Source organism: Somniosus microcephalus, chromosome 3, assembly GCF_052327205.1.
Source record: "Somniosus microcephalus isolate GS21.2 chromosome 3, FLI_Smic_1.0, whole genome shotgun sequence".
NCBI classification, from domain to species: Eukaryota; Metazoa; Chordata; class Chondrichthyes; order Squaliformes; family Somniosidae; genus Somniosus; species Somniosus microcephalus.
In genome coordinates, this window is record NC_140989.1 from 66,724,013 (window position 1) to 66,751,932 (window position 27,920).

A 27,920-nucleotide genomic window follows, 5' to 3' on the forward strand; every position below is an offset into this window, starting at 1 on the left:
GGGACTCTACTCATTGGAGTTCAGAAGAATGAGAGGCGATCTTATTAAAACATATAAGATTGTGAAGGGGTTGGATCGGGTGGATGCGGGGAGGATGTTCCCGATGATGGGTGAAACTAGAACTAGGGGGCATAGTCTTAGAATAAGGGGCTGCTCTTTCAAAACTGAGATGAGGAGGAACTACTTCACTCAGAGGGTGGTAGGTCCATGGAATATGCTGCCCCAGAAAGCTGTAGAAGCTACATCATTACATAAATTTAAAACAGAAATAGACAGTTTCCTAGAAGTAAAGGGAATTAAGGGTTACGGGGAGCGGGCAGGAATTTGGACATGAGTCTAGGTTCGGATCGGTCATGGCCCTGTGGGTAGCGGAGCGGGCCCAGGGGCCGTGTAGCCTGATCCTGCTCCTATTTCGTGTGTCTAATTCTGTTAGATGCAGGAGATGGTTCTGTGATAGTGGATTGGCAGTTAGGATCAGATCAGCCATGATCTTATTGAATGGCGGAGCAGGCTCGAGGGGCCGATTGGCCTACTCCTGCTCCTATTTCTTATGTTCTTATGTTATGCTCTTATAAATCTGTCCAAGAATGCAAAATGTTGAAAATAAAGATTTCAATGTATGACAACACATTAACAGAAACTTCACATGAACATTGGCTAAAACACACAAGTGCCAACCTTATGTGCTGTTAGTTGGTATGATTGGACTATGATGAGGGTGAGTGTGAGGAGTGGCTAATGAGATGAGGAAGTGATATTGTAGTTAGAGAGGGATGGGTGGAGCTGCAAGGTAAGTTGGTGTGAGTAAGGATGTGCAGGAGTAGGGTAGGGAATTCAGAGTGATGGGGATGTGATGAGTGGCACAGCAGGATGAGGTTGAGTGTGGCTTTGCAGTAACGTTTCGTTATTTACTGAGATAATTGAAAGGTTTGCGCCACTGCACCCAGGTCCTCCTGACGACATTCCTGCTTGTGTCCTCCTGTGCAATGTGCAACCAGGCTGCGTTGGTCTCCTGGGGAGGTCTCTTCCGCCTATTGGGCAGTGGGGCCGGGACCCGCCACCGACATCGCCTGCCCCGGACCTGCTGAGGTTGGTAAAATCCAGCCCTTGTTCTTTCCTATTATCTAATGATTTCTGCGTTACACTGTGTGGGGTAGATTTTGACTTTGTGCGATAGTTTAAAACGGTTGATAGCGAAGTGGTAGCCCATTTTATGTCTCTCCTGATATGTATTTCCAGTGACTTCAAAATTGGGAGATATAAAACGTGCTGCCAATTTGCTATCACCCGTTTTACACAATCTTACAAAGTCTAAATCTACCCCTCTGTGTGGCTCTCACACATGTTCCTTTACCTATGTATTTAAATTTGTATCTCTTTCCTTTTTTAAAACTCAAGATGGTAGGCAAAATATAACAGATTCAGATTGAATACGACGATCAGGCAGAGAAAGGCTACTGGGAAAAAGAGGAACACACAAAAGCAAGAGAGGAAGTATGGGCTGGAGATTCAGGCTGGGAGGCAGTAAAAGTGCAAGGGCCAGGTGGAAAGAGGAGTTTGAGGCTCGGAAGAGTGTTTGGAGAGAGTGTTGGTGCCCGAGAATGTGGCGTATTTCTGGAGACCTAGGATATGGAGCTTGGGAACTGAACAATGCAAGCAGCAAAACTTCAGCCCAGACCTCAGAGAGGATAACCCTTGGAGGCAAAATTTATTGCTACTGGATATGTGTAATTTTATGGTCAAGTTTATTTTTTGTTAATTATTTAAGTTTTTATGTGTTTATAAATTGCACTTTTTACCTGTAGACACGTGACAGCAGGATATCGCAAACAGCAAATAAAATAAATCACAAATGAATCTGTTTTTGGTTGAGGGAGGAATGATGCTTAAGACACCTCCCTGCTTGTTTTCAAACAGGACTATGGAATCTTTTACGTCTAACCTTAACAGGTGAACATCTCGCATAAAAGACAGTACCTCAGACAGACAATGCAGTACTCTGTTAGTACTACAGCGGAATGGCAACTTAACTTATGTACTCAAGTCCTAGAGTGGGGCTTAAACCTATGACTTAACTCAAAGGTAAGAATGTCACTAAGCGAAGATGACACTGTTTTGTCAAAAGATACTGCAGAAGCAATATAAAAGATGTGCATATTTTCTTTTAAGTTTCTATACCTTTTCAGTATCAATTCCTTTAGACATTGACCAAGTAGAAACAATGTAGTCCATGACACGCTCGCTCAGGCCTTTAGGCACTTGATAAAGCTTCAAAAAGTCTCGGACACAGTTCAGCATCTCGTGGTACCTGTTGCTATTAGCATACATTTGCTGGAAGATTGTTGTCACATTACCAAAGATGGTTGCATACAGGAGAGCTGCAAACAAGAAAAGAGGAGATCAGCTTTCATCAGCAAATTAACAGCTACAAACTGAATCTAAAGCCAGTGTTGGGAGAAATAACAAAGTATTCAGATTTTTATTTGTACTTGCCTAGATTAACTTTTCATTGTGCACACTAAAATCAAAAAGTAATACGTCCCACGATTGATGCAGAAAAGGTGCCATTTGGTGGGATGGGGAAAAGTTCAACGGGATACAAATATATAAGATGCAGCAAGAAAGCAGAAACAAAACAAAAAAATAGGAACATAGGAATTGCTAGATGATAAAAGACCAAGATCCATCTAGTTTGTCGTCTACCATCCTGGTAGCCATATGATACATTGATAATAGAGCAGTTGACTAATTATGGTATTCAATTTATATCAAATACTTTACAACGGACCCAGACATAAGGTGAGGAAAACCCCTCTGGTGGACAGGTTTGTGAACCATAGGTCCAAAGTCACCAGTTTCTCCCAAGTATGCTACACTGAACCATATGTTGTGTCTCAAATTACTCATACACTGGGTCCAAAAACTGAGTGACTCCTGCCAACGACCGGAAGCTGCGCAGAAGCGTACTGCGCATTCTTCTGGAACTGAAAGCACCCCCACCCCCACCACCCCCCCCCACACCCCCCACACCGAGCATTTTTGAAGCAGCCCGATCTCTTCCAATATTTTTCCTCACAGCCCGCTCCCTCCCGGCTACTGGTAAATTGTTTTAAGCCGTCACTATATTGCCACTTTAGTATCAATCTGCCTATAAATCACTGTGTGCAACATTAGTACAAGACTACTTATTAACAAAAACCTCTCTCAATTTTTAATTTTAATTGACCCAGCCTCAACAACTTTTTGTGTGAAGGAGTCCTTCCTGACATCACCCCTGAATGGCCTAGCTGTAATTTTAAGGTTATCCCCCTAGTTCTGGACTCCCCTACCAGAGGAAATAGCTTCTCTCTATCTACTCTATCAAATCCTTTAATCATCTTAAACACCTCAATTAGATCACCCCTTAATCTTCTATACTCAAAGGAGTACTAGCCTAGTCTATGCAACCTGCCCTCATAATTTAACCATTTTAACCCCAGTATTATTCTGATGAATTTGCACTGCACCCCCTCCAAGGCCAGTATATCCTTCCTGAGGTGCGGTGGTCAGAACTGAACACAGTACTCCAGCTGTGGTCTAATCAAAGCTTTATACAACTGTAGCATAACTTCCACCCCTTTGTATTCCCTTGACGTAAAGGCCAACATCCCATTAGCCATTTCAATCGTTGTTTTGTACCTGTCTACTAGCTTATAGTGATTTCTGTACATGGATCCCTAAATCTCTCTGCTCCTCCACTGTTCCTAGCTTTTTACCATTTAGAAAATACTCTGATCTATATTTGATAGGTCCAAAAATGGATGACTTTCCGCTTCCCCACATTGAACTCCATCTGCCACAATTTTGCCCATTCTCTTAACCTATCAATGCCCCTTTGCAACGTTCTGCTCCCATCTACATTACCTACTGTGCCACCTAACTTAGTGTCGTCAGCAAACTTGGATATACAGCTTCATCTAAGTCATTGATGAGTATAGTGAAAAGCTGAGGCCCCAGTACAGATCCCTGGGGGACACCACTAGTCACATCCTGACAATTGAACTACATACCCATTTTCCCTACTCTCTGTCTCCTACCTTCAAACTAATTCCCTACCCATGTCAATAGGTTGCCTCCAATTCCATGCACTTTCATTTTTGTTCAGTCGCTTATGTGGAACCTTATTGAATGATTTCTGGAAGTCTACAAATAACATCCATAGATACTCCCTTAACTATCACATCAGTAACCTCCTCAAAAAATTCAACTAGGTTAACTAGCAACAAATTAAACTGAACAAATTTAAGGGAAAAAGATAGGAGCCAGGTTTTTTGCAAGCAGCAGACCATCTAGAGAGACTCCCCATACCAATTGCAATTCGTTTCTCATTGACCATAGGTTGTGCCTAATTAGACTATTTCACAATATGGCATAGCTGAGCAGTGACCTTATCAGGCCAGATAAATACCATTGCAGCTAACTAGTCATGCTCAACCCCAGACTACATGAGCAAAACCATGGGAGATTATCCAGCTTTCATAAATAAAGATTTGCATTTAGATAGCGCATTATCCCAAGACTGAGAAATTTCAGTACTTCACACATATTACTTTTAAAATGTAATCTCTGCAAATTGCACACTGAAACATCTCAGCTAATGAAATGAATTCTAAGTTAATTTGTTTTGGTAGTGCTAGTTGAGAGATGAATGTTGTCCATAGCACCAAGTGAACTCCCTGCTTTGCCTCAAATAGTGCCATGAAATTTTTAATGTCCACCTGAACAGGCATATGGATAATCAGCTTAATATCTCATCCACAGGACAGCACCTCTGACAATGCAGCATTCCCTCACCTTAGATTTTGTGCAAGGTCCTTAAGCGAAATTTGCATCCAGAACCTTCCGACACAGAGGTAAGAGTGCTACCAACTGAATCAGGCTGACACTTAAATATCTATATATCTTATTTACACATACTTCCTGTCTATCTTCGATCCTGTTGCCATACTTTGTCAACTTCTCTATTATAAATTCCTATGCCTACACTTACAGTAGAAAAGCCCAGTGTCAACTGGCTCTTGTCATTGTGTAGTTACAGAGTTGAGCCACTAGATGGAACAATATTACCTTTTCCCTACAAATCAATCAAAATGTTTACTGAAAACTTTTCATCTGGCACTCTTTTCTCAGTAACTGAAATTTCTAATGACCAAAATAAGGGTTCAAATAAAATATTTAAAGAACAAAAAAATACACATTTCAGAATAACATGATTAAAATTATCTATTGAATTGTCTGTGGGTCTTTTAATGCTTTAACTAAAGTCTTTACCTGAAGCCTTCAACCTCGCCAAAAAACCCCTGATATTTTTAATTAAAGCTATGACGCTGCTAACTGAATTAAGGCCACACAGTCTGGGTACGTGCAGGGCATTAAATTTCCCAGGATGCATCATTTAGTAGCCGAACTGCTGGAATACTTTAGTTTCTAGCAATTTCTACTCAGTTGTTTTTCAAAATTACTTAAAAGAAAAGCTGGAGGGCAAATTTCAAAAACTTAATTCGAGTAAATTAACTTTTTTTTAAAGAAAGAGGTTGTGTATTTTTTTTAACCTGAGGGTGTGTTTATGTATGCTTGTATGTGTGTGTGAGAGAGAGAGAGAGAGAGAGAGAGAGAGGGAGAGAGGGAGAGAGAGAGAGAGCGAGCGCACACGCATATACCCCTGTACTACTAATTAGACACCTCGCCTGAATTTCCATTGGGGATTCTCCCAATCACCCACTATAACTGACAGAAGATTGGTGAAAAACTTATTTCTCCAGGGTTTCTGCCAATCTTCCACCAAAGTTGTAGTAGATCATCAGGGGAGCTTCACTGAAATTCTGTCCCAAGTTGCAGCATTTATTCTGTGTTCTATAGTCTTCAAAACGTTCATTAAGCTTAGAGAGAAAAGAGTGTCTTTACTCGTGTTAGAGTTTTTAAAAATTAAAATAAATAAGTTAAATTTTGAAATGATCACCTGTTTTGTTTAAAATAATTAGAACATTTACACTCAATGAGAGAAAGAGAGGGAGAGAGACATGCAGCCTGATCGATAGACAAGACACAGAAATACAACCAATAACCAACAACGAAACACAAATTCAAAGTTTACAGGGATCACTTAGAGAATTATAAACCAGTGCTGTGAGACAGGGAATTCCCCCCACCCCCAAAATCTGATAGAGTCAGGCTCAAGCCCTTCCCTTCTCCCATCACTGCTGCCAGACATCTGGATTCTACCAGTAAGACAACCTTTACATTCCAACTCCAGCTGTGCGAAACCTCACGTTTGCTTTCCATAGTTCTGGCAAACCGCAGGTTCCCTCCACAGTGATGCCATATCAAAGGACCCCTCCATGGTTTCAAACTCCAGCAGCCTCATTCTAGTACTGTCAAACACCAGGAACCCCACCCCAGTTCGACCAAACGAACAAAGCCCAGCACCATCCCAATTTTAAAAAATCAGGAATGCCCATTGTTGTGTCCGTCAGTAGTAAGAGACAGACTGCAGGAGAATGGTACAACAGGTGCTTACTCAACGTGGCTCACTCTGGAACTGACCTGTACAGATTGCTACTCAGTGCTATATACAGGTGTGGTCACTGCCGGTACTACAGTATACATGAGCTGTAAAAAGTAGTTCCCCCCTTAAAGGTATATACACATTACAATTCCTCCCCTTTTAGATTAACAGTACCATAACACTCATTTAACAATTAAATATCAAACTAATTACAATTAACACTTTTAACATACAACGTTAGCTGAAAATAGTCCATTTATATATTCAGTCTTTGGGGAGGCTTTCTGATCCTTTCTGGATAGCGCCTTTCCTGAGTGTCTCGCTCTTGGTGCGGACGCGATTCTGGCGCCCTGTCGTCGGTTGAGTCATCAGCTTCCGATGCTACTGTTTCTGGGGTAGATGCGACCTGTACGTCGGGTTCCTCACCAGGTACGTATGGGCGAGGCATGGGGTTGACTTGTTCCTGTGACTCTAGGATCTGGTCAGCATGGCGTCTCACGATGTTCTCCCCAACGTCCACTGTGTACATTAGTGGGCCCTGCCGTGTGCATATCGTTCCTGGCTGCCATTTTTCTGTTCGGTAGTCGCGGGCCAAGACTGGTTGCCCTACATTAAAGCTCCTTGTTGGCTTCTCATGGATGTGCTGGAATTGCTTACTCTCAACATCTCTTCGTACGTATGGTCTGAGCAAATCCAGGCGAGATCTTAACCTTCAGTTAAAGAACATCATGGCTGGGGCCTGGTTGGTGACTGCATGTGTCGCATTCCAGTAGGCGAACAGGAAATTGTCCACCTTATGCTGCAGCGGAATGTTGTCATTGTACATAGCCTTTATTGCCTTCTTAAAGGTTTGTATGAACCTCTCAGCCAATCCATTTGTGGCTGGATGATACGGGGCGGCTGTGTAATGCCTTACCCCATTCTTCTTCTTAAACCTCCGGAACTCTTCGGACACAAACTGTGGTCCGTTATCGGAGCAAATCTGTTCCTGGCAAAAATGGTCCGTAGGACTGCAATAGTTTTCTCCGTGCTGGTGGAGGACATTTTGATGACCTCAGGCCATTTCGAGTGCGCAGCCATGGCTATTAAAAACATTGAGTCCATGAATGGACCAGCAAAATCAATATGCACCCGTTGCCATGGAGATGAGGGCCACTCCCATGGGTGTAGAGGGGCATGTGGTGGTGCATTTTGGACTTTCTGGCATCCTGAGCAGTTCTTGGTCAGGTCCTCGATTTGTTTATCGATTCCCGGCCACCACACATAAGCCCTGGCAAGGCTTTTCATTTTTACCCCTCCCAGATGACCCTCATGAAGCTCATTGAGCACTCTATCCCTTAACTTGTGTGGAATTACCACTCGGGATCCACACATCAAGGTCCCCCGGCACACTGACAGCTGTTCTCTTCTTGTCGAGAATGCTGGCAACAGTGAGTCGGCATGTGCTGGCCATCCCTTCACCGTCAAATCATATACCCGAGACAGTGTCGGGTCATTTCGGGTCTCCTTTTCTATACGAGCGTTACCTACCGGTAGGTATTCAACTATAGTCGAATGAAATATTTCGACAGGATCCACTGCTGGTGCTTCCTCCGCAGTAGGCAGTGGCAGGCGTGATAGCCCATCAGCATTTCCATGCTGTTTCGTGCCCTTAAATTCAATCTCATAGTGGTGTGCCCCTAGAAAGAGTGACCATCTTTGTAGTCGTTGCGCAGTCATCACCAGAACGCCCTTCTTCGGATTAAAAATGGAGACAAGAGGCTGGTGGTCAGTCAGCAAGGTGAATTTCTGCCCGTGCAGATAGTGGTTGAACTTTTTCACTCCCCACACTAGGCTGAGGGCCTCCCTGTCAATCTGGGCGTAGTTACGCTCGGCTGAGGTTAGTGATCGTGACGCAAAGGCTATTGGCCTCTCTGAGCCGTCCGAGAATTTGTGCGACAGCACCGCTCCAATGCCGTAGGGTGACACATCACACGCCAACCGAATTGGTAGTGCTGGGTTGAAATGGGCCAATACCTCTTTCGATGTGATTAGTGTTTTGCTCTTCTGGAAAGCTCGTTTACATTCGTCACTCCACTTCCATGGCACTCCAGTTTGCAGTAGGGTGTTCAGTGGGTGTAGTATTGTAGACAAATTTGGCAAGAACTTATGGTAGTAGTTTACCAGCCCGAGGAACGACCTCAGTTGTGACACGTTTTCCGGTGTTGGAGCCTTGACTACTGCCTCAATCTTTTCTGGGGACTTATGTAACCCCTCTTTATCGATAACGTGGCCACAATACGAGATCTGTTTTTTTAAAAACTCGCATTTGGGGCGGTTAGCTCGGAGCCCATATTCCTTCAATCTAGTGAGCACCTGCTCCAGGTTGGCAAGGTGATCACTGTCATTTTCGCCCGTGACCAGGATGTCCTCCAAATAACACTGGGTCCCTGGGATCCCTTGCAGGACCTGTTCCATTGCCCTTTGCCAAATAGCCGGAGCTGATGCTACCCCGAATACCAGCCGGTTGTATTGGTAGAGACCTTTATGGGTGTTGATTGTGAGGTATTTTTTTGATGCTTCTTCTACCTCCATTTGCAGATACGCCTGGGCCAGATCAATCTTAGTGAAGCGTTTCCCTCCAGATAGCGAGGCGAAAATATCTTCAATCCGCGGAAGTGGATATTGCACGGTGTGAAGGACTGGGTTCAGTTACCTTAAAGTCCCCACAGATGCAAACCTTCCTTGGTTCCCCAGGCGTGCTGCTTGTGATGAAATATATGCCTTCATCAGCCCCTGTTTTACCTGCATTGTATTGTGTACCGCCCCCCCTTTTCCCCTATTGTGTGTATTGGCTCCGCCCCTGTCTTTTGTCATATAAAGGTCTCAAGAGCTGTATGAGTCATTCTGCCAGACGAATCCGATGTGGAATGACGTGCAATGTTCTTAGCGATTAAAAGCCTTCAGTTGAATCCTTTAACTTCTTGTCCTTGAGTTATTGATGGCACATCAATTTTAATCGCTAAAACACCAAGATGGATCGACTCCTGAAACCAGAGCGCTTGGATCTGGACCCCCATGCCACAGACGCAGCCATACAGTTCGGACACTGGTTCCAATGCTTCGAATTTTTCATCGAAATCTCAGCCACCGCCATAGCAGCCGCGACCGCCACCGGAGACGTGAAACTGGGAATCCTGCGAAACTGGGTGAGTCATCGGGTCTCCCCTCTCATCCGAGATGCCACCAGCTCCGAGGATGCCTGCACCATTCTGAAGGCCCACTACGTGCGGCCAATAAACGAGGTGTACGCCAGGCATCTTCTGACTACTCGCACGCAGCGGCATGGTGAGTCACTAGAGGACTTCATGCTAAGCCTAAAAGTACTGGGCAGAGACTGTAACTGTAAGGCCGTGTCTGCCACCGTGTACACGGAGGAGCTGATCCGAGACTCCTTTATTGCGGGCCTCAGTTCAAATTACATTCGGCAGAAACTGTTTGAAAAGGAGGGACTGGACTTAAAACAGGCTATGGGCATAGCGCGATCGCTGGATATGGCCCAGAGGAACTCTGAATCCTGTTCCTCAGGCCACGCGGCCCACTCCGCCTCGTGCACGCCGTGGGGGCCGCCATCTTGGAAGCCATCTTCACCTCCCAGGTCTCAGGCCAGCCCAGCACCGTCGGAGCCCCAGCCTCCACCCAGGAGCCCCACTACTGCCGCGATGCATCGGGGCCCGAAATGCTACTTCTGCGGCCAGGACAAACACTCCAGGCATCTGTGCCCAGCGAAGGGCACCACCTGTTTTAAATGCGGGAAGAAAGGACATTTCAGTAAAGTCTGCAGAGGGAACTCCGCCACCGCCGCGTGCGCGCCGTGGGGGCGGCCATCTTGGACGCCATCTTGTCCACCCTCATGGAGTCCACCATCTTGTCCCGACTACACGGACCCCCAGGACCCACTGATGGCCTCAATCACAGTGGATCAATCCAGGCCGCATCCGTTGTCTAGATCGATGATGGACATAGAGGTAAACGGGAACAAGGTTAAGTGCTTGATTGACTGCGGGAGCACCGAAAGCTTTATTCATCCTAGCCTGGTAAAACGACTTTCACTAACGATAGTCCCTACACAGGGCAAAATCGCCATGGCTGATAAGACTCATACCTCAAAAATTACAGGTTTCTGCGCGGTTATGTTGTCGGTAAAAGGCACTGATTACAGAGATTTTAAACTGTTGATAATGCCAGATCTCTGTGTGAGCGTGATCTTGGGTCTGGACTTCCAGTGCCACCACCAAAGTATCACGCTTACCTACGGTGGGTCCCAGCCGCCCCTCACAGTGTGCGGTCTGGCTACCCTGAAGGTCAAGCCGCCCTCTGTTCGCCAACCTCGCACCCAACTGTCGACCCATAGCGACCAAGAGTAGGCGGTACAGCTGGGAGGACAGACGGTTCATTGCGTCTGAAGTAGAAAGGCTCAAGCGGGAGGGTATCATCGAATGCAGTGCCAGCCCGTGGTGCGCCCAGGTAGTAGTGGTTAAGGGTAGCGAAAAGAAGCGGATGGTGATAGATTATAGCCAGACGGTTAATCTATACACCCAGCTAGACGCCTACCCTCTGCCCCGCATAGCGGATATGGTTAACCAAATTGCGCAATACCGGGTGTTTTCCACCATCGACCTAAAATCAGCATACCACCAGCTCCCCATTAGGCCGGAGGACCGTCCATACACCGCCTTCGAGGCGAACGGACGCCTCTACCACTTCCTCAGAGTCCCCTTTGGGGTAACGAATGGGGTCTCGGTCTTCCAGCGGGAGATGGACCGCATGGTCGATGAGAACCAGTTAACAGCCACCTATCCATACCTAGACAACGTCACCATCTGCGGCCACGACCAGCAAGACCACGACTCGAACCTCGTGAGATTTCTGAAAACCGCCCTCAATCTCACCTACAACGAGGATAAGTGTGTCTTTAGCACCACGCGCCTCTGTATCCTGGGCTGCGTGGTGGAAAATGGGGAAATCGGTCCGGACCCCGACCGATTGCGCCCCCTACGGGAGCTACCCCTACCAAACACTCCCAAGGCCCTGAAAAGGTGCCTGGGGTTTTTCTCCTATTACGCCCAATGGGTCCCCAATTATTCCGACAAGGCCCGTCCCCTCCTGAAATCAACGTCCTTCCTGCTCACGGCCGAGGCCCACGCCGCCTTCAACAGCATTAAACACGACATTGAGAAGGCCGCGCTGCGGGCAGTGAACGAAAACATCCCTTTCCAGGTCGAAAGCAATGCGTCCGACTTCGCTTTAGCAGCCACCCTCAACCAGGATGGACGGCCCGTAGCCTTTTTCTCAAGAACCCTCCAAGGGCCCGAGATCAGGCACTCCTCGGTAGAGAAGGAGACCCAGGCCATAGTGGAGGCAGTGCGGCACTGGAGGCACTACCTAGCCGGCAAACGCTTCACCCTGCTTACCGACCAGCGGTCGGTAGCCTTCATGTTTAACAACAGAGGGGGAAGATCAAGAACGACAAAATTCTCAGGTGGCGGATCGAACTCTCCACGTTTGAGTACGACATAATATATAGGCCGGGGGCCCTCAACGAATCCCCCGACGCCCTATCACGAGGGATGTGTGCCAGCATCCAGGGGGACAGGCTACAGGGCCTCCACAATGGCCTCTGCCACCCGGGGGTCACCCGGCTATTTCACTTTATAAAATCCCGTAACCTGCCCTATTCCATCGAGGAGGTCCGGTCTATGACCAGGGACTGCCGCACCTGTGCGGAATGCAAGCCCCGTTTTTACAGGCCCGACCGAACCCACCTGATCAAAGCTACACGGCCATTCAAGCGCCTGAGCTTAGATTTCAAGGGACCACTCCCCTCCACCGACCGCAATGTGTACTTTCTCAACATTGTGGACGAGTACTCCCGCTTCCCATTCGCCTACCCCTGCCCAGACATGACCAGTGCCACGGTCATCAAGTGCCTCGGCAGCCTGTTTTGCACGTTCGGCATGCCGAACTACATCCACACTGACAGGGGGGCGTCGTTCATGAGCGACGAACTGCACCAATACCTGCTGTCGAAGGGGATAGCCACGAGTCGGACCACTAGTTATAACCCCCGGGGTAATGGGCAAGTGGAGAGGGAGAACGCGACGGTGTGGAAGGCGGTCACCTTAGCACTAAGGTCTAAAGGCCTCCCTACCTCCCGCTGGCAAGAGGTCCTCCCAGACGTACTCCACTCGATAAGGTCGCTACTGTGTACTGCTACTAATGCCACTCCTCACGAGAAGGTGTTTGTTTTTCCCCGCAAATCAACCTCGGGAGTGTCCCTACCTTCGTGGCTCTCCACCCCAGGGACAGTCCTATTACGGAAGCATGTGAGGGGCCACAAAACGGATCCCCTCGTGGAGGCAGTGCACCTACTCCACGCAAACCCACAGTACGCGTACGTCAAGCACGCCGACGGGCGTGAGGACACCGTGTCCATAAAGGACCTCGCCCCGGCAGGAAGCGACGACGACCCATCCTCACCACCCCCAGAAGAACCTCCACCATCCCCAGAGGTATCCTCACCACCCCCAGAAGTACCTGCAACACCCCCAGCACATGGGTATGCCCAGGAGGGCACCACGGACTCCTGGTCGGAACCTGAGGTACTGTTGCGACGTTCAGGAAGGACTATCACACCCCCGGACAGACTAAATCTGTAGAAGGGGTGAATGTGATGAAATATATGCCTTCATCAGCCCCTGTGTTTTACCTGCATTGTATTGTGTACCGCCCCACCTTTTCCCCTATTGTGTGTATTGGCTCCGCCCCTGTCTTTTGTCATATAAAGGTCTCAAGAGCTGTAGGAGTCATTCTGCCAGACGAATCCGATGTGGAATGACGTGCAATGTTCTTAGCGATTAAAAGCCTTCAGTTGAATCCTTTAACTTCTTGTCTTTGAGTTATTGATGGCACATCACTGCTCAACGACTTTTTCATCACAGGGACGATGGGTGTAGCCCACTCGCTCCAGTCTACCTTGGACAGTACTCCTGAACGTTCCAAACTCTCCAGCTCCGCTTCGACAGCTGGGTGGATCGCATAAGGTACCGGTCTGGCCTTAAAAAATTTTGGCCTTGCGTTTTCTTCGATTTTAATTGTTGCTGTCATGCCTTTTAGTGTTCCGAGTCCTTGCTGGAACACTTCTTGCGCGTCAGTTAGGATCTTTGACAGTCGCCCAGGTGTGACGTCGTCATCCTTTTTGGCAGCCACAGTCAGTGCTTGTATGGAATGCCAATCCAGCTGTATTTTCTGGATCCATTCACGTCCCAGTAATGGTGGTCCTCCATCTTGCAATACATACAGGTTTAGTTTTGTTGTTTCCTTACCGTTATATATAACGGTCACCCTTATTTTTCCTTTGGGGTAGACTTTTTGCCCCGTGTACGTCTTCAAAATAATTTTTGTCTCTCTCAAGGTATGTGAGAATAGCCGCTTGTAGTCCCATCGGTTTATGACTGTTAGGGCTGATCCTGTGTCCAATTCCATTTTTACCTGGACTCCTGCTATCTTGAGAGTGACCCAAATGATTCGGTGATCCTCCATTTTGATCACATTATGTAGTTTCAGACAACTCAGCTCCCTGCTTTTGGAGTCGGTATCACTCTTTTGTTCGTCTGAACTATTCTCCATCACCTTATGTACCTTCTTGTACTTTTCTTTTGGAGATTTCTTATTGCTGGTTTTCTGTCCCGACCTGCAGACTCGTGCTATGTGTCCTACTTTTCCACACTGTCTGCACACTTTGTCTTTGAACCAGCAATCATTGTGGTCGTGTGTTGTTCTGCCGCAGCGATAGCACTTCTCTGTTCTATATGACATTTCGTTTGTGCCATATTCTTGCGGTCTCTGTTGTATCTCTGCAGCGCCCCGTGCTGCTGCTTCATATGATACCGCAATGCTGAAAGCCTTGTCCAGCGTAAGGTCCTTTTCAGATAAAAGCCGTTTCTGGGTTCCTTCACTTTGAAGCCCACACAGAAACTAGTCCCTTAAGGTATCTGCCAGTCTCGTTCCAAACTGGCAGTGTTTCGATAGTTTGCGCAGTTCTGTTAAATATTCAGCATTGCTTTCATCCTTATGCTGGTTCCGTTTGTGAAACTTGAATCTTTCTGCTATCAGCAGCGGTGTGGGGTTTAAATGTTCCTGTAGTATCGTCACTATGTCTCCAAAACTCTTTTCCACTGGCTTTGCTGGGGTTACTAGATTTCGTAATAAGCCATACGTCTTTGCACCCATTAAATTTAACAATACCGGCGCTTTCTTGTCATCTGACACCTCGTTTGCCTTGCAGTATACCTCTATTCGTTCGACATATGTAGTCCAATCTTCGACTTCATTGTCCAATGCGGTGATACTGCCACTCTTCGGCATTTTGGGTGTGGTTTAAAATGGCGTCTCCCGCGCTTTCCTTCCTCCCCCGCTGCTGCCAACGCCGCTCTCGGCGGTCCTCGTGGCAATGGCGGCGCCCTGTAGGTTTCGCGCGCTTCTCCTGCGCTGCTGCCAACACCGCTCTCGGCGGTCCTCGTGGCAATGGCGGCGCCCTGTAGGTTTCGCGCGCTTCTCCTGCACTGCTGCCAACGCCGCTCTCGGCGGTCCTCGTGGCAACGGCGGCGCCTCGCGGCTTTCTGCGTGTCTCTCTCCCTCTCCTCGACGCTGCTCGGCCCCTGAACACCGGCTGCGCCCTGTCCTCTCTCTCCCGTCGACGCTGCTCGGCCCTTTGCTGTGCCGCTCGGTCGGGCTCTAGCCCGCCGCTGTCCGGGAAAGGTCTGCGCACTACCTGTTGCCAGCCCGTTTCGCTGGACCACCGCGACTGGAAAGCCAAGCCTGGCTCTCAACAGCCTCCCCCGCAATTCTCGAGTCTCTGCTGGATGACTGGGCGGTTGCCTGTGGTCGACGCCCGTGGCTCTGGCCTTGACCTCCAATCTACTGGTCTCCAGGAACGAATCCCTGGGAGGTGATGCAGAGTTGCAGGTAGGATCGAATTTGCCTCGTCGCCAATGTTGTGTCCGTCAGTAGTAAGACACAGACTGCAGGAGAACAGTACAACAGGTGTTTACTCAACGTGGCTCACTCTGGAACTGAACTGTACAGATTACTACTCAGTGCTATATACAGGTGTGGTCACTGCCGGTACTACAGTATACATGAGCTGTAAAAAGTAGTTCCCCCCTTAAAGGTATATACATTACACCCATATTAGTATCAAAGTACAGGACTGCCCCTAATGCATATAATCCCTATTCCCCATCCCCATTACTGCTAAAATATCAGATATCTAACTTCACATATCTACATTCCATCTTGCCATGTATTAGCTTTAAAATGGTAACAGATTAAAAATACATAGGTAATGTAATTAATATATATATATTGAGAGACTGATAGATACATAGATGAAGAAAGAAAGAAAAAATTCCAGAATTCCTTTATTCAACCAGTGGCCCTGATGATAATCACCCTATATTGTTACATAAAATAGAAAATCCCCACTCACTGTGAGCAATGCTATACTAGTAAATACACAACAGCTTTGAGGAATGTCTATCACACTTTGGGTGTCACACATGCAAACTTTCCTGTCACTTTTTTTTTTAAGTTTAAAAAAGAGCAAGAGCAAGAGCCAGTTATTTCATTCTGGTTTCTCCTGACCTCTCCCTGATCTCGGAATCTCCTCGAGACCCTCTAGCTGGCCTTGGGAAGATCCTGAGACACAGTAATTAGACCATGTGGCCTTAAAAGGATAACACAGCTGCATCTCAACAACAGAAAAACTATTGTGCTCTACATGGTACAATGTTCCTCTATATATAACAACTTGTATTTATATAAGCACATTTAACGTAGCAAAACATCCCAAGGCGCTTTACAGGAGTGTTATACAGTAAAACAAAATTTGACACCGAGCCAAATAAGGAGAAATTAGGGCAGATGAAAGCGGTAGGTTTTATGGAGCGTCTTAAAGGAGGAAAGAGAGGTAGAGAGGCAGACGGGTTTAGGGAGAGAATTCCAGAGCTTAGGGTCTAGGCAGCCAAAGGCAGGGACGCCAATGATGGAGTGATGAAAATCGGGGATGCTCAAGAGGGCAGAATTAGAGGAGCACAGATAATTCAGGGGATTGTGGGGCTGGAGGAGGTTACAGAGATAGAGAGGGGCGAGGCCATGGAGGGATTTGAAAACAAGGATGAGAATTTTTAAATCAAGGTGTTGCTTAACCGGAAGCCAATATAGGTCAGCGAGCATACGGGTGATGGGTGAACAGGACTTGGTGCGAGTTAGGACACGGGCAGCCGAGTTTTGGATGACCTCAAGTTTATGTAGGGTAGAAAATGGGAGGCCAGTCAGGAGTGCATTGGAATAGTCAAGTCTAGAGGTAACAAAGGCATGGATGAGGGCTTCAGCAGCCATGAGTTGAGGCAAGGGCGGAGACAGGCGATGTTATGGAGGTGGAAATAGGCGGTCTTAGTTCTGGTGTGGATATGTGGTCGGAAGCTCATTTCAGGGTCAAATATGATGCCAAGGTTGCAAACAGTCTAGTTCAGCCTCAGACAGATGCTAGGGAGAGGGATGGAGTCAGTGGCTAGGGAACAGAGTTTGTGGCAGGGACCTAAGACAATGGCTTTGGTCTTCCCAATATTTAGTTGGTGGAAATTTTTGCTCATCGGACAAGCAGTCTGACAATTTAGAGACAGTTGAGGGGTCAAGAGAAATGGTGGTGAGGTAGAGCATACATGTGGAAACTGATGCTAAGGGCAACATGTAGATGAGAGATAGGAGGAGGCCAAGGATAGATCCTTGAGGGACACCAGAGGTAATAATGCGGAAGCGGGAAGAGAACCCTTTGCAGGTGAATAAAACAGTAACTTACCATGAGCAATGTCATGGGAGATCACAAGTTTATATATTTTCACAGCCTTTCCCTATTCCTACTCTCTAAAAGCCAATGGACTTGTTTTAGGGTACGATTCCACAGGTAGCAGTCAACACCTGGTATCTAATCCAAGAAGCCATGCATCATAAATGAGCTGAGACAATGAGTGCCAAAAGAAAGTATTGTATTTATATACTTCATTTACAGCCAATGAAGTACTTTTGTTTTAAAGTGTAGTCATTGTTGTAAAGTAGGAAACGCAGGAGCCAATTTGTGTACAAACAGCAATGTGATAATGACCAGATAATCTGTTTTAGTGATGTTAGTTGAGGGATAAATAATGACCAGAACACCGGGGAGAACTCCCCTGCTCTTCTTCAAATAATGCCATGGGAACTTGTACATCCACCCGAGAGGGCAGATGGGTCCTCGGTTTAACGTCTCATCTGAAAAGACGGCACCTCCAACAGTGCAGCACTCAAGTGTCGGCCTAGAGTTTGTGCTCAGTCCTTGGAGAGGGGCTTGAACCCACAACCTTCTGACTCCGAGGCGAGGGTGCTACCAACTGAGCCACGGCTGAGATTTCCGACTGTAAAGGCATTACAATCAATTCTGTCCTTGCCCAAAGTACACTTCCAGCAGGGATCTGTGGATTGTGGCCAGGGACAACAACCCTAAATGATTTTAACCTTAATAACTCAGGGCACGGAGGCCAATCCCATTACAACTAATAGCTCAGCTCAGGATTGGAACTGAACCTGATCATTTCTTGGTCTATGTGGTTGAGCTACTCCCAGTCCTAATTAGATAAGCTATCGGAGGAGAAATGTTATTTAATAAAATAAATAAAGCAGATTGAAAAACTGAAATGAGCAGTCATGGCATCAGAGGGAACATGCAACATGTGGTTGAACTAACAAGTAATTACAGGGAGCAATTAAAATTACCAGAAGTATTCCAAAAATATTTACCACAGTTTTACCAATCCTATAAAAGCTGGACATGGTGCTGCTATTGTTTCTACACTGATTAAATGTATTGTATGATGGTTTGAGATCTCAGGCAAATCATAGCCTATGATCTAGCTTTAACTTGAAAGGCTATGACATGCAATAATCTATTATTAAAGTCTTGCAAAGGTGAATCACTTTATGAGTAGCTTAATTAAAAGGTCACAAATTCAATTCATTTAGACATCAGAAAATATGACATACTGTGTTGTGCTTTTCAGCGTCCATAACAATCACTACACAAACAAAACATTTCCGACTGATGGCCGTTATGATTAAAATCAAACCTCCTGTTTCTGCTGGGTGGGTGGGCAGGTGAAAATGAGCAGGTTATTTACCCACTCAGATCCCAACCATTTCCGATTTTAACCTGCAGGGTTTTGCAGACAAATGAGGCACCCACCTAAAGCAGGTGGGAGCCTCATGAATTTATACAAATCGGGGTCCTATTACAGTAATAGGACCCTGATGACATTTTAGCCGTGACCTAAGCGGGGAAGTAGCTGAGGCTTTCCTGCTAGGCAGATGCAGGTCTAGAGAGAGAAAAGTTCCAGTCAAGCAAGTCTAAACTTTCCAACAAGGAAAGTTGTGGGGGTCGATTTTATCTCAGGTGCGGGGAATTGGTGAGTTCCCCGAATTTAGTGATTCCCACACGATTCTAAATGGGTCTATGAGATTGATGCAATTTTAACTCAATTGGCCAATTGATTTCCAGCGTGTGGGAAGCCTTGGCAATTGAGTATTTCCAGTCAGAAAGTCGCAGAATATGACGTCATCATTGCTGCTGCTTTTAAGGTCCACAGCAAACCTTGCTTCCTCTGCAGGCTCCCAAACTTCACCATTAAGATGGCACAGGAGCCTGCAGGAGCAATGGCCAGCGGGAGGGCCAGATCTGCCCCTAAATTTGATGAGGCTTCACTCCAGGCATTACTGGATGGTGCTAGGGCCCACAGGGAGGTCCTGTTCCTTTCTTCAGGGAGGAAGAGGCCTCCCAGTCAGGCCAAGGCTGTGTGGCTACAGGTGGCAGGTCAAGTCAACTGCTTGGGGCTCACACGAAGAATGTGGTTGCAGTGCAGGAAAATATTCCATGACCTTCTTCGCACTGGAAAAGTAAGTACTGTATGATGTTTCCATCACCCTCAATCTGATCCCCATTGCCTTTCCTCACCAGCACTCAGCTTTAGCAATCTCTTCCTCCACATCCCACTTGACACTCACATCCATGCACCCTTACCCACTCCCTCTCTCTCTATGCTCACATTCACAGAACTATGCCACCATGCAGCCCTCACACTCCTCACTCTGATGCTTTGAACACAACTGACAATACACAGGGAGGGCCCTTGGTATTGCAACCTCACTCCATCTTTGTCTCCTTCTAAGTATCTATGCTATGCAATCTCTGCACTCACTCCTTCATTCTCACTCAACCTCCACTTGTCTCCCTCATTGCAGGAAAAGAGAGCTCACAACAGGAGAGAGCGAGCCAGGACAGGAGGAGGGCCGCCCTCATTAGCCCACCTCACCCCCTGGGAGGAAGCCGTCCTGGAGATTGTCGGGGCTGATACAGATGCGGAAGTTGGGGAAGGACAGACAGGAGCATCCCCGCAAGCTGGTGACAGAATAGTTTTCCATCTCTCTCATTGGCATTGCATGAGTCACTGATAATGATTCAGAAGCTACATCATATGGACTTATGATCATCTGCAAAATGCAATGTACATGTAACCTTGGCATCACATCTCTAACTTTTTCCTTGACTCCCCCACAGGACCATCGAGAGCCCCCGTCCCCACTGTGCAGGAAGATGAGCCTGAGCAACCAGACTCCTCAGGGGAATCTGCAACCTCTGAGGGCACAGCGTCAGCAGAAATAAGCGCACCCAGCACCAGCGCAGACACTCACACCTCGGTGGGACCTTCGGGACATAGAGTAGAGTTGTCATCTGGTGTATCACAGCTCACAAGTGAGCATCAGCAGATTGTGGAGACAGGGACAGCAGCGGAGAGTCCTCGTCGGAGGGCGCAGGACTCTGCCAGCTCGGCTCAGCTGCATGTCGACCATCTGCCTCTGGGTCCATCCGTAAGATCAGAGGTGATGGAACTCCAGGCACAGATGCAGGAGTCTCTGGCAGGTTTTGTCTCTAGGGTCGCTGCGAGTGTGGAGCGAATGGAGGAGTCCATAGCAAACATGAGCAGAGCCTTTGTGGAGTCATTGGCGCATGAACGCATCAACCCGGAAAGGCTGGCTACCTATGTGGAAATGATTGCTGCCTCCATGGTAAGGCTGGCTACGGTAGAGGAGAGGAGGGATACGGCCATGGAGGAGGTTAGTCGCCAGGGTATGGAAAACATGGTGAGTGTTCAGAATAGAATGACATCTCTTGAGGAGCGATGGGCATCTATTGAACAGAGAAACCAGACCTTCATGGAAGTCCTTCTGAGTAGGACTGCCATTGTAGATACGGGTCCCCATGGCTCCCCTGATGTGCAGCAAGCTGCTCTCAAGCCACTTGCAGGCACTGAGGGGGACCTGACCCATGAGAGGGAGGTTGGTGGCAGACCTCAAGGAAGTGGGGGCTCCTCTCCAAGCGCTCACACTTCCATGCCACTGCAGAGCCCTCGGTCAGAGCCCCGCCGGAGTCCACACCCAACGGAGATAGAGGTCTCAACCCCTGCACAGCCACAAACTGCTGGCGAGCCCTCACAGGCTCGCCACCCCAGAGGACACCCGCCAAAGATGTCGAGACAGGAGCAGCAGGAAAGTGAGCAAGGGGCCTCCACATCTGAAGCCACAGGGAAACCACTACGTAGGAGCACGCGTAAGAGAAAAATAAAGCACAAATAGTCACAAGGGTAGTCACTTGGGTGAACTGCTGTGTATTTTGTAAAAATGCCATCAGTTGTTTGTTTTTCATAAAAATTCTGATGGCAACTTCTGCAGTTGTGGCGTGTGTCATCTTGCGAATGGGGCCGGAGGTCCTCTAATGCCAAGAGGGGAAGGAAAAAGAGGCCTCCCATGCTTCTGGTAGGTGCCTCAGTTGAGGAAGCGCTGAGTGAGGGTGGCAAGAGGGGTCTCGCAGGAGGTCACACTGGAGAAGTGTGTGAGGCTCCAACCTTCCACAGGTGTGGTTAAGCCTGGTAAAAGTTGCCCCAGACCTGAGACAGCAAAGTCCTGCCACCTGCAAATGATGACTGATCAAATATCCTCTTTAATGTTGGACCTGCAGCTGATAGTCAGCAAGCCAATAGTGTTCACGCCAGGTTTCATAGGCGTGATCCCCACCAGGCGCGTTTTACGTGGGAAAAGGGTTAAACAGGCAAGGGCCTGTTAAAATGGGATTATAAAGGCCAATCAGTGCTGTTTAAGGGCCCTAAAGACCAGTCCCGCCTGTTGCAAATGGGACTGATTCAGGTCAATCAGACACAGCTAGGTTAAAATGGCGTGCAGGCGGGAACCAGGCGGGGGGTGTGGGGGGGGTCCCGGCCCCCAGGTTTTGCGATTTTAACCCCCCGCACGCCTACAAGCCTGCCTGTCGCTGCGTTAAAATCGAGCCCGTGGTCTCTCCTGCTCCCAGACTCTCCCTACCCTCTCACAAGAACCTCCCGAAACCCCCGCTCTGCCACATACCTAGAACTGGAGGGCAGCCCTGGGCCTCCCAATATTCACCTGATGTCAGCCACTCAGCACCCTCTTCACACCCATTCCATGCATGAATTAGACCGGTGGCATTTAAATAAGCAACGAGAGTTAAAATACCCCAGATGTTTGACAAATCTGTTAAGAGTTTTTTGAGGTTGTAACTAGCAGAATAGAAAAGGGAGAACCAGTGGATGTGGTGTATTTGGATTTTCAGACGGCATTCAATAAGGTGCCACACAAGAGAGATTATTAAACAAAATTAGGGCACATGGGATTGAGGATTGGCTAACGGACAGAAAACAGACAGTAGGAATAAACGGGTCATTTTCGGGTTGGCAGACTTTGACTAGTGGGGTACCACAAGGATCAGTGCTTGGGTCTCAGCTATTCACAATCTACATCAATGATTTGGATGAGGTGACCAAATGTAATATATCCAAGTTTGCTGATGATACAAAGCTGAGTGGGAATGTAAGTTGTGAGGAGGATGCAAGGAGGCTTCAAGGGGATATAGACAGGCTAAGTGAGTGGGCAAGAACATGGTAAATGGAATATAATGTGGAGAAATGTGAAGTTATCCACTTTGGTAGGAAAAATAGAAAAGCAGAGTATTTTTGAAATGGTGAGAGATTGGGAAATGTTGGTGTTCAGAGGGACCTGGGTGTCCTTGTACATGAATCACTGAAAGTTAACATGCAGATACAGCAAGCAATTAGGAAAGCAAATGGTATGTTGGCCTTTATTACAAGAGGATTTGACTATAAGATCATTATATAGGGCCCTAGTGAAACCAGGAGTATTGTGTACAGTTTTGGTCTCCTTACCCAAGGAAGGATATACTTGCCATAGAATGAGTGCAATGAAGATTCCAGATGTCCAGGGATCGGTGCTGGGTCCTTTGCTGTTTGTAGTGTACATTAATGATTTAGATATGAATGTAGGAGGTATGATCAGTAAGTTCGCAGATGACACGAAAATTGGTGGAGTGGTAAATAGCGAGGAGGGAAGCCTCAGGCTACAGGACGATATAGATGGGTTGGTTAGATGGGCAGAACAGTGGCAAATGGAATTTAACCCTGAAAAGTGAGAGGTGATGCATTTTGAGAGGACTAACTAGGCAAGGGAATACACAATGAATATTAGGACCCTAGGAAGGTCAGAGGATCAGAGGGACCTTGGTGTGCATGTACATAGATCTCTGAAGGCAGCAGGACAGGTAGATAAGGTAGTTAAAAAGGCATATAGGATACTTATATTCTATGCCTCGGCTAATGAAAGCAAGAGCAGGGAGGTTATGATGGAGCTGTACAAAACGCTAGTTAGGCCACAGCTGGAATACTGTGTGCAGTTCTGGTCACCACACTATAGAAAGGATGTGATTGCATTGGAGAGGGTGCAGAGGAGATTCACCAGGGTGTTACCTGGGCTGGAGCGCTTCAGCTATACAGGCTGGGGTTGTTTTCCTTAGAGCACAGAAGGCGGAGGGGGGACCTGATGAGGTGTACAGAATTATGAGGGGCATAGATAGGGTAGATAGAAAGGAACTTTTCCCCTTAGTAAAGGGGTCAATAACCAGGGGGCATAGTTTCAAGGTAAGGGGTAGGAGGTTTAGAGGGGATTTGAGGAAAAACCTTTCACCCAGAGGGTGGTTGGAATCTGGAACTCACTGCCTGAAAGGGTTGTAGAGGCAGGAACCCTCACAACATTCAAGAAGCATTTAGACGAGCACCTGAAACGCCATAGCATACAAGGCTACGGGCCAAGTGCTGGAAAATGGGATTAGAATAGACAGGGCTTGATGGCCGGCGCGGGCACGATGGGCCTCTTTCTGTGCTGTATAACTCTATTGCTCTATGACTCTATTCACCAGACTGGTTCCTGGGATGGGGGGGATTGTCCTATGAGGAGCCATTGAGTAGACTAAGCCTATATTCTCTAGAGTTTAGATGAGAGGTGATCTCATTGAAACATACAGAACTCTTACAGGATTTGACAGGGTAGATGCAGGGAGGATGTTTCCCCTGGCTGGGGAGTCTAGAACCAGGGGCCACAGTCTCAGAAGGAGGGTTGGGCCATTTAGGACTGAGATGAGGAGAAATTTCTTCACTCAGAGGGTGGTGAATCTTCGGAATTCTCTACCCCAGAGGGCTGTGGAGGCTCAGTCATTGAGTATATTTAAGACAGAGATCGATAGATTTTTGAATATTAAGGGAATCAAGGGATATGGGGATAGTGCAGGAAAGTGCAGATGAGGTAGAAGATCAGCCATGATCTTATTGAATGGCGGAGCAGGCTCGAAGGGCCAAATGGCCTACTCCTGCTCCTATTTCTTATGTTCTTATCTGTAATTTAGACCAACGACTGTGTTTTGCACTCACCCCTGCCCCGCCCATCCAAAAAAAGCTTCGGGTTAAAATCAACCCCATGGATTTCATGCGACAATTCCAATTACTAGATACAATAATTTTAGCACTGCAATAACCAGTATTTCAATCATTCATATTTCTGCCCAATACTTAAAATTCAGTAAAATATCTTCATTTTAATGCCCAACAGAAACTTTATAAGGATGCTATGCATTATCTGCAGTATTATTTCATCCCAAGACTGCATTAGAATTTTGTGTTGTATGTATTATGGAAAAATAAAGCATATGGAATTCTTGGCTTTATCAACAGAGGAATAGAGTACAAAAGCAAGGAAATTGTACTAAACCTTTATAAAACACTGGTTAGGCCTCAGCTGGGGTATTGTGTTCAAATACTGGGCAGCACACTTTAGGAAGGATGTTAAGGCCTTGGAAAGGGTGCAGAAAAGATTTACTAGACTGGTACCAGGCATGAGGGACTTCAGTTATGAGAGAGTCCGGAAAAGCTGGGGTTGTTCTCCTTAGAGCAGAGAAGGTTAAGGCGAGATTTGATATCGCATTCAAAATCATGAATGGTTTTGATAGAGTAAATAAGGAGAAACTGTCAATGGAAGAAGGGTCAGTAACCAGAGAACACAGATTTAAGGTGATTGGCAAAAGAACCAGAAGCAATATGAGGAAACATTTTTTTATACAGCGAGTTGTTCTAATCTGGAATGCACTGCCTGAAAGGGTGGTGGATGCAAATGCAATTGTTTTCAAAAGAGAACTGGATAAATACTTGAAGGTAAAAACATTGCAGGGCTATGGGGAAAGAGCAGGGGAGTGGGATTAATTGGATAGCTTTATCAAAGAGCTGGCACATGCACGATGGGACCAATGGCTTCCTTCTATGCTGTATCGTTCTATGATTCAAGCATGGCTTGTGCCCAAAGATTAGCACCTCATTATAACCCACTTAACATACTGTTGTCTTTGAATTGAAATGAATTGTTCATGGCTTCTTTACTAATATATTTCCAGAATACAGCCTTAGGTGTCACTGTACAGTTTATAAGATTCTCAATTATCGAAGTGACCTTATGTGCTTTATCATGTGGTCTATAATACTGAATCTAAGAGAACATATTAGCTCAGATTACTTTCCTTCTGAAACATTGTGTACAATGGTACTTCCATTATACACCATAATGGAGAAGCCCCTCTTGGAGATTAATAGAAATTGGTAGACAACTGAGCGCTCCATTTTTATTTTAAATGCATACAGCAATAACCTAGATATGAGAATAAAGACAAATATAATATAAATTGCAAATATTGAATTTAATCCTCCTTGGCCTGTGAAGTTGAATTATTTGAGACAGTAACAAATTGGTATTTTCAGACTGTGCAGTGAAACAACGTTGCATGCAAGGCTTTGTTGCAAGAAAATTCTGGCAGATAACTGGGAAGGCGGATAAATGGAGTGTGTATAATGGATGTTCCATTGCAGTAAGTTCTTGGAAGCTTCTATTAACAATAGAGACAAAACACATCTAAAACTAAATGTTTGAGTTTGGCTTAGATTTTTTTGTTTGAACTTCCACTGATAGTTGTGTATCAGAATTAAGTGATAGCCTTGCTAATTAACTAGACTGCAAAATTTCAATGTACTTCAAGCAACAGCCTTTGGTAAAATTCCCAGTGTATTTTTCTGTAACATCTGCCATTGAACAAAATGTCACTAGGAAATCTCTTTGAAACCTTAAGCCTGGCTACATGAAATAGAGCAGAGCTTTCTGTACGTGAGCAATAAGTGTAGTATTTCTTCATCCAAAGCAGGACTTTCCCTAAGGCATCTGGCAAAGAAGTCACAGTACATCAATTAAGCAAGCTTGATTGAACTCATCTATGGAAACTGCTGTAGTTGGCATTACAACTCTGCGTACTATTTGACTGTTTCACGACTCAGCATTTACCACAGATTATGCGACATTTATCAAAGAAATCCCTTTGTGACAAGAATGTTCATTATATATATTTAATATTTCTGTTTAGGTATTGACTCTGAACAAAAATACTTTTACTTACTAATATACATATAGATCAAAATAAGAACTGACATGACAACCGTCCTTCCATCAGTAATCATAGACGACAACAATAATATTTCTGCCAGTTACAGTGGGAAAATTGCATCAAGATACACATTTTATGAATGTCAACTAATCTTACATTCACATGAATACAACACAGTTAAGAAAAATAACTAATGCAAGGCAATTAATAAAAATTAACTGTTTTAGTAATTACATGATGCTAGTGCTGACCTTTTGATGTGTGACTGACATCAACAGGGAAGCACTAGCATTATATAGAAATATTTGGATCTGAACAAAATTAATATGATATAACAAAAAGACCCTTCTACTCAGTCTGCATAAGTAAAAGAAAAAGAAAGACTTGCATTTATATAGCGCCTTTCACATCCACCGGACATCTCAAAGCGTTTTACAGCCAATGAAGTACTATTTGGAGTGTAGTCACTGTTGTAATGTAGGAAACGCAGCAGCCAATTTGTGCACAGCAAGCTCCCACAAACAACAATATGATAATGACCAGATAATCTGTTTTTGTCATGTTGATTGAGGGATAAATATTGGCCAGAACGCCAGGGATAACTCCCCTGCTCTTCTTCGAAATAGTGCCATAGGATCTTTTACGTCCACCTGAGAGGGCAGATGGGGTCTCGGTTTAATGTCTCATCCGAAAGATGGCACCTCCGACAATACAGCACTCCCTCAGTACTGCACTGGAGTGTCAGCCTAGATTTTTGTGCTCAAGTCCCTGGAGTGGGGCTTGAACCCACAACCTTCCGACTCAGAGGCGCGTCTGCTACGCACTGAGCCACAGCTGACACTGTGCTTTGTAAAAACAATCTACAGGGTGGATTTTCCCCCAGACAGTATCCAGGAAGCTGCCCGGTGGAACATGGGAGTCCCATAGGGAGGCCCAATCTATCTTGAGGACTGGGCCTCATTTGCATCAGGCCGGTGGGCTGCAGTCAGAAACTGAGCGCCCTGGGACAACTGGCCAGCTCCAGGCCATCGCAAGATCAGGTGACCTGGCCAGCCTTTGGGCCGGAGGAAGATAGATTCTTTGGGGTGGGGGGGGGGGGGGTGGAGAAATCGATGGAGGAACAGGGAGCCATAGCGGCATCGGCCCAAGCTGAAAACTCATCTTTCGGGCCCTCTTCAGTCAGGCCGCCAGCTGATACTGGTCAGAAAATGCAAAAAATGGCAATCAGGAGCTATTGGCATCATAGGACCCGGATTCCCATTGGGGTTACCGCCTGACTCCAACCTCTCCGGCCGCCTAGCAGTAGGCCCCAGTGAAGATTGCCACGAAGCGATAGATCATCACCTACCATCTTTGGGGCAATACCGCCCTGTTTACTCTGGGTGGGAATTCAGC

General features: G+C 46.5%; 1 protein-coding gene across 1 annotated transcript in view; it reads right to left on the minus strand.

Moving 5' to 3' along the window:
* Positions 1 to 27,920, minus strand: part of kcnh1a (potassium voltage-gated channel, subfamily H (eag-related), member 1a) — a 393,064-nt gene that overhangs the window by 241,869 nt on the left and 123,275 nt on the right. The window contains exon 8 of the mRNA XM_085980872.1: positions 2,179 to 2,378. Coding sequence (XP_085836998.1) covers positions 2,179 to 2,378 — 200 coding nt within the window. The remainder of the gene's footprint in view (positions 1 to 2,178; positions 2,379 to 27,920) is intronic.